At 42.2% G+C, this 7,196-nt stretch overlaps 1 protein-coding gene across 1 annotated transcript; it reads left to right on the top strand.

Annotated features, from left to right (window-relative positions):
• Nucleotides 1–1,057: 1,057 nt before the first annotated feature.
• On the top strand, nucleotides 1,058–6,785 carry PMM2 (phosphomannomutase 2; the record flags this gene model as incomplete). The annotated part of the gene is made up of 6 exons (XM_010011884.1): nucleotides 1,058–1,134; nucleotides 2,302–2,393; nucleotides 2,583–2,682; nucleotides 3,688–3,763; nucleotides 4,945–5,060; nucleotides 6,681–6,785. Coding segments are annotated over 6 exons (566 nt in total), but the record flags the coding sequence as incomplete, so codon positions are not given.
• Nucleotides 6,786–7,196: the final 411 nt, after the last annotated feature.

Raw genomic sequence — 7,196 nt, 5'->3', positions numbered from 1 at the left:
GACTGCGAGGGAGCCGCGGAGGTTGGGCACAGCTAACCCTGCCCGTCGTCCCTCCGCGCTGCCCGGCTTTGCTCTGTCACACGCAGTGTTTGAAGAGCCACTTAGAGGCATTTAGGAAGTGCAGCCCGTGGTTGCGTTTTGCGGGTATCTCGGTATCTTGTTGAGGGGTTGTTACTAACAGTGAGATCCTGACTTGGTGACGGTACCGTGGGAGGGCGTTTGAACGCTGTCTCTTTGCAGTGGAATTCCATACGGAACATGGACGGGTGCAGACTACTCAGCTGCAGAGCGCTTCCCTGAGGAGCTGGGTTTGTTAACTGCAGAGTTCTGATGCAGAGATGGACTCTCGGCTTCAGTCCTTTGAGAGGCCTTTCCTTTTCTGTATATAAGGTGGTCTTTAATGGTCTTTATTTAATTGATGACACAAATAATGCCTTTGGTGATGCCCAAGTAATACAGAATTGGTTTGGCTTACATGTGCTCTCCAGTAAGTCATACCATCATAGAATCATCAGACTCAGAACGGTTCGGGTTAGAAGGGACTTTAAAGCTCATCCAGTTCCAGCCCCCGGCCATGAGCAGGGACACCTTCCACTAGAGCAGGTTGCTCCAAGCCCCGTCCAGCCTGGCCTTGCATCATAGTAAGATCCTCACAACTCTCAGGCATCTGCTGCAGATTGGTAACATTGAGAAAACAAACCTCAGAGGATAGCACTTGATTTGTTCTCTGGCCAGGCTGTATGCCAGGTTTTTGTAACGTTAGAGGTGTTCAGTCACTTCCTTAACATGTAATGCAAAGAGGCGTGCTTGCAGGAGAGGAAGAGCCTTTAAGCAAACCCACAGGTAACTTACCTGACAGGCTTCGTGTGATTTGAGGTGTGTGCTAATCGGGGAGTGAAATGAGAGTGACTTTGATCTTGTGTTCAATGTTATGTTGCTGAGTCTTTCGTTCTGTATGATCTAATATTTGCTATATTTTAACCTATTTAATTTGTAATACAGTTCAGCATTAAACGTGCAGGGGAAGTGATGTTACTGTCTTTTTGTTTGGTTGCAGTGGTTGAAAAATTTGACTACGTTTTTCCAGAAAATGGTCTTGTAGCCTACAAAGATGGGAAATTCTTGAGCAAGCAGGTGAGGGAAATGACCGGGACATGGAAGAGAAATTTTCTAAGCAAAATTTTGCTTTCTGGCTACAGTGCAGTCCCTTACAATCACCCTTCTGACTAAAGCCAGTGCGGCTGCTGTTTTCATGTGTCACCTCTGTAACAGATCATAGAATCACAGACTGGTTTGGGTTGGAAGGAACCTTAAAGCTCATCCAGTTCCAACCCCCTGCCACAGGCAGGGACACCTTCCACTAGACCAGGTTGCTCCAAGCCCCTGTGTCCAACCTGGCCTTGAACACTGCCAGGGATGGGGCAGCCACAGCTTCTCCGGGCACCCTGTGCCAGCGCCTCAGCACCCTCACAGGGAAGAAATTCTTCCTAAGAGCTCATCTCAATCTCTCCTCTGTCAGGTTAAAGCCATTTCCCCTTGTCCTGTCCCTACAGGCCCTTGTCAAAAGCCCCTCTCCAGATTTCTTGTAGCTCCCTTAGGCTACAAAAAAAGGCTCTCGGGTCTCCCCAGAGCCTTCTCCAGGCTGAACAAGCCCAGCTCTCTGAGCCTGCATCCACATCAGAGGTGCTCCAGCTCTGATCATTCATCTGGCATTCATTTGGCACTCTGATTCATGTAACGACAGTCTGCACCTCCAGCTTTATTCTGTGGGATATTCTCCAACCCAGCAGCTCTCAGAGTCTGGAGTGTTTGATCAAACAAGAACAGTGAAAATCCTGGAAGAGCCTTTCTCTCAGCTTGCCCATAGGAAATGTGGCTGAGCACCCTGCTCCTGGAGGCCCTATGGAATATGGCATTTCATAGTTGATGTCTGCTGGGCTTCAGGCTTCAGAAAGTTTCTTGTAGCGCTCTTGTAGCTGCTTTTTAGTATTAATTCAGAGTGCACATTTGGATATGTTGCATAAGCTAGAAGGTAAATAAATTAATATTCCTTCTAAAGCAGGTACTAGTAGGGAGCATATTAAATAAGAGTTTGGTGCTGTGGTTTAAGAAAAGGAAGTAAAGAGAAAAATGAGAGCCTTTAGTTAGCACCATGTGTGCATCAACTGAGAGCTACTTACTGAAGGCATGTTCCTTTGTGGTATTAACTGTGCCCGAGTATGCAGTATCTGTGTTTTCCAGGTGACTTGCTTTTAGAATCTCTAAGTCTGGACCTTGACTGAATGGCGTTTATTTTGTTAGAACATTCAGGGGTACCTGGGTGAGGACATACTTCAGGATCTGATCAACTACTGCCTGAGTTACATTGCGAAGATTAAACTGCCAAAGAAAAGGTAAGTGTGTACACACACCAGTGTCACCGTGTTCTCCATGGCATAGCGTTGAACATCCATGTGTAAAGCTGGCTGCTCAGCAAAAACTAATAACCCTCTTGGGTTTGGAATTAAACGAAAGTTCATTGTAATAGTCAGTATTCTGAGCAATTTTTCATCTGTTTTCTGTCTCAACCAATTCTTTTTCAGGGGCACTTTTATTGAGTTCCGAAACGGGATGTTAAATGTGTCCCCCATTGGAAGAAGCTGCAGCCAGGAAGAACGAGTTGAGTTCTATGAACTTGATAAAGTGAGTTACAACTCTTGAAAACTGTCCAACTCTTCTGGAAGAGGCAGTTATGGCCAGGTTGTGATTTTTAAAAAGCTTTTGTGCTTTGTGCCTTTTTTTTTTTCCTTTTCATTTTAATCCTTCCCATGAGGTTTAACTACCCTCTTCATTCCAATTTCAGGAAATCAACAATATTTTGTTTGTTGCACTAGTGAACAGTGATTACTTGCAGAAGGGATGGGTTTGGCTGAACCTATATCCAGAGTACCAAACATCCTACCTCTGCAGGATGTTCCTGAAGAACCCTCTCAGAGATAAAACCATACTTATGTGGGGTGCTTTTTAGGATAACCAGCCTTTATCCATGCAAATCAATAAAACTACTCCTCTTCTTGTCAACTCTTTAAAGCCTTTTAAAGCAGAGTCTAGAAGCTGGGGTCAAACTCTTCACCATTTATTTTCCTTTGCACACAGCTAAATGAATCTGAGCCATGGTATCAGAGTTCTGTTCCCTGCTACCACTGTTTCTGACCCAACACAAAAAGTGAGATCCAGATCCTCAAAAGAAGACTTTGCCTGGGACTCACTTAATGGCTGCTGAAAGATACCTAAGGCCAAAGCATTCTGAAAATACCCATATACTCCCATTTTTGGAGTATATGGTATCAGAAGATTGGTACCAGTTTTGAGACCTCCTATGCCTCAGTCTCCCCATGTGTAAAACTGAATTTTACCAGGAGTTAAGGCATACTCCCTTGGCGTGCTAAGATTTTCAGCTAGAAAAGTAAATAACACAGCACCTACATGAAGGTTTGCTCTCATTTTTGACAAGTTGGTAACCAATTAAAGTGGAAATATTCTCACCATGCTTTCAGTGACAATAAAATGTGGCTCTAGCACACCAGTCCTGGTTACTCAGACCTTTGGATGTTTTTGGGGTGTTTTTTGGGGTTATCTTTTTATTGATCAATTAGCACAGCATGTAACTGATGTCTGGTTTTGTTGTGTGTTTATTTTTTCTAACAGAAGGAACATATAAGAGAGAAATTTGTAGCTGATTTACGAAGAGAATTTGCAGGAAAAGGCCTCACATTTTCTATAGGTATTATATTAAAAGAATGTCATTTAAAATATTACTTAATTTAAATGTCACTTAGGATATGTCATAGCCATAAGAGGATATGACTTATCTCATGTATGACAGATCTCTCTCTGGGGGTGGTTGCAGGCACTGCATGCAAGATTAAGCCTCTTTTTCCTCTTAGGCTTTCATCTGGTACATTTTAATTGAAATCCATCAACAGAGAGAACTTTGTTGCTTGTCATCAGTTCGTTGTCTTTTATTGGCAGTTGGGTGACTGATTCTGCTCATTTTGAAGGATATTACATGCTTCTGATTAGTCAGAGTTGTTTCTGCAAATCAGTTTTGATCTGAAATACTCTGTCTATCAGTACTGTTCCAGTAGCCCTTGGTTCTTCAGCACTGCAGCTGTGTGTGAGGAAGGAAAGAAAATCCAAAAGCAAGTACAGGCTTAAAGAGAAAAGTGATATAATGGGGAATTAATTTTCCATGTGTTTGCTGCTTTTTGTCCTCCTTTCCCCCAGTATATTATCACATTCTTGCCTTAATTAATTTTTAGAATTATAAAAAAGTATGGTTGCTGTTAGTGCTGTGGAAACACTAAGGCAGAAATGAACTGCAGCATGGCTCTCCTAAAGCACGTTGTAAATACCTTTTTGACACCTGCTTCAACTGGAAATGATGCTTTTATGTATGGGTAAAGTCCAAGGATTTGAACTGAAGCATTTGTTGTTCTGTCAGGCTGTGTTAGAGAAGCTGATTTCCTCCTTTTTCTATTCTGAAACTTTAGCAAGTCTTTTGCGTAAGACCGTATGGCTGTACATACACCAATCGCTGTATTCAGTCATGTAGTTTCTTTCTAAAGTTAAAAAGATTAAATGTAATTTTTAAATAAAGGTTCAGTTTTGAGAGCCATGAGTGCTTGGGAACATGCTAAGACTTTCATATTTGTTTAATGGGTAAGTAATAATCTGTAAATCACAACTAATAACTGATAACCCTATAAAACACTTGACGTAAGACTTAACTCCAGGGTCTTATAACATCTCTGACTTCTAGAGAGCTCCCTCTACTAAAGATCTTGCCCTGTTTAGGTTTTCTCACTTACTCTCCCCTCAGGAGTGTGTTTTTACAGTAAAACATTAACAGAAACAAACATTGTAACAGAACATTAACAACAGCTTTGTTCATGTCTGTCCTAGGAGGCCAGATAAGCTTCGATGTGTTCCCAGATGGCTGGGATAAGCGATACTGCTTAGGAATTGTTGCCAATGATGGATACAAGACTATTTATTTCTTCGGAGATAAGACTATGCCAGTGAGTATGCTGGTTTGTGTATATATTTCAGAGCTTTTCTTTTAAAGCACAAGCACTATGGGTTCTAACCAACTGAAGGAATTGAAGTCAGAATATAGACATGTCTGTGTTTACCTAGTTGTTCGTTACTGGTCAGCGCAGTGCTGGGTCACAGCTGTGTCACTGCTGTTTCCTGAAGTGAACACAATGTTCTTGACAGTCTTAATAGAGTTTGGTTTTATATTGAACTTCTGTAATTCTGTTAAAACCCTAGCTGACATGACTGTGTAAAACATTATCATGTTTGGTTATTGCAGATTGATGCTTCTTGTTGGCTGGTTTTTATTAAACATTTATTTTCCATTGAATTTTATACTGTTCCTTTGCTAACCACTCTGTCTCCGCATTGAGGAACTGAAATTACACATAACCCCTGCCCCTAGGCATTGGGCTGAGCAAAACACTTGCAGGGCAAGTTAGAGGCTTTTCAAAATAGTGAACAGAGAAGAGCAACGGCAAGCACAAGGGTGAAATTAAAGCTGCCTGAGCATGGCTGAGGGATGGCGGCAGGCTAAGATTTAGCAGAAAAGGCTTAGTTTTATAGGAACTTACAGTTTTGTAAGTTACAAAGAACTTGCAGATTCATAAACACAGAAAGGCCAAATTTTACAAGAAAAAGAGGCTTTAAAGGTTTTTTAAGAGTTTGGAAGTAGCCAGAGCTGCTGCTTGCCTCACTGAGAAGCCACGTGGCAAACAACTTACAAACATCAGGTGACTGCTTCCTGTAGAGCATTAAGCTGCAGCTTTCAGGGAGCTCTGCTCATGCAGGTGGCTCTGCCTTTGCTCCCTGCAGCAGCTGTGAGAAGACCTTTAATGGATCCTGTGATCTGAAACCAGTTACAAATGCCACATCAGACCAGTAGCCACAAGGCCAAAACACTACTGCAATAGCCAGAGCTCAAGTCTTAACAATGATGTTAAGAGGAAAGAAAACCAAGTTGGAAGGAAGAGGCTAATGCAAAAGAAGTTACAAATACCATGTGCTGGTGTAGTGTCCCGTAACAAGCTGATATTAACAAGTAAACAATTTCTAAAAGTCAATTACACAAAACTGTAAACAGAGCTAAAGTTCTACTTTCATTACCAGCACTAATGTGCAGGGCAGGAAGCTCTCGTGCAAGTGTTTGTGGTGTTCAGCACAGCACAGCTGTGCTATAAACACATCATGCAAAAATCTCTAACTGGAGGTTTGCAGGTTTTTAGCTTTCTGGAAAACATCTTGGATGTGACAGCGTTAGCATAGAGCAGTTTGGGTTGGAAGAGACCTTAAAGCTCATCCAGTTCCAGCTCCCTGCCATGGGCAGGGACACCTTCCACTAGACCAGGTTGCTCCAAGCCCCGTCCAACCTGGCCTTGAACACTGCCAGGGATGGGGCAGCCACAGCTTCTCTGGGCAACCCCTCACAGGGAAGTTTTTGCCAGTACCTAATCTCAATCTCCCCTCTGTCAGTTTAAAGCCATTCCCCCTTGTAAAAAGTCCCTTCTTTCCATAATTTCCTTTATGTGTCCCCTTTCTACCCCAAGTCTGTGACTGTACATTAAGTCAAATCCTCTTCTGCTTTTTTCCTCTTCTGTTTTCAGGGAGGGAATGACTACGAAATTTTCACAGACTCCAGAACACAAGGGCACAGCGTCACATCTCCACAGGATACACGAAGAATCTGTGAAGAGCTATTTTTTAAATAAAAGACTTTTAGGATTCACACTTACAAAACGGTTAAGACACCTCAATAACTGAAAACTTCTTCCTGCTGTATGGTTTTTTGTAATTGGTCATGAACAGCAAGTGCTTTGCAGGTCAGTCATTACTACAGTGGTAGAATACAGCAGAGCTCATTGAGCACCATCCTTCCCCTGTGTCCATTCACACAGGTACTTTGTTTTCTTTTTCATGCTATTTAAAATATGAATGTTTTAGAATTGTTTGGGGTTTTTTTAAATACTACCTTTTGCTATAAAATCATGAATTATCAGGCAGATGTGATTTTCTTGTTTAAAAGTGGAAGATGAGTAAAAGAGAGAGGTGTTCTTTCTCTCTGGGGCTGGGAAGGCAGAACTGCATGGTTGGAAGGTGCATTGGTTCTACCACCACTGTAA

The sequence above is a fragment of the Nestor notabilis genome, unplaced genomic scaffold, assembly GCF_000696875.1.
Source record: "Nestor notabilis isolate BGI_N333 unplaced genomic scaffold, ASM69687v1 scaffold33183, whole genome shotgun sequence".
In the NCBI taxonomy this organism is placed as follows: Eukaryota; Metazoa; Chordata; class Aves; order Psittaciformes; family Psittacidae; genus Nestor; species Nestor notabilis.
This window is presented reverse-complemented; position numbering and strand designations above follow the sequence as displayed.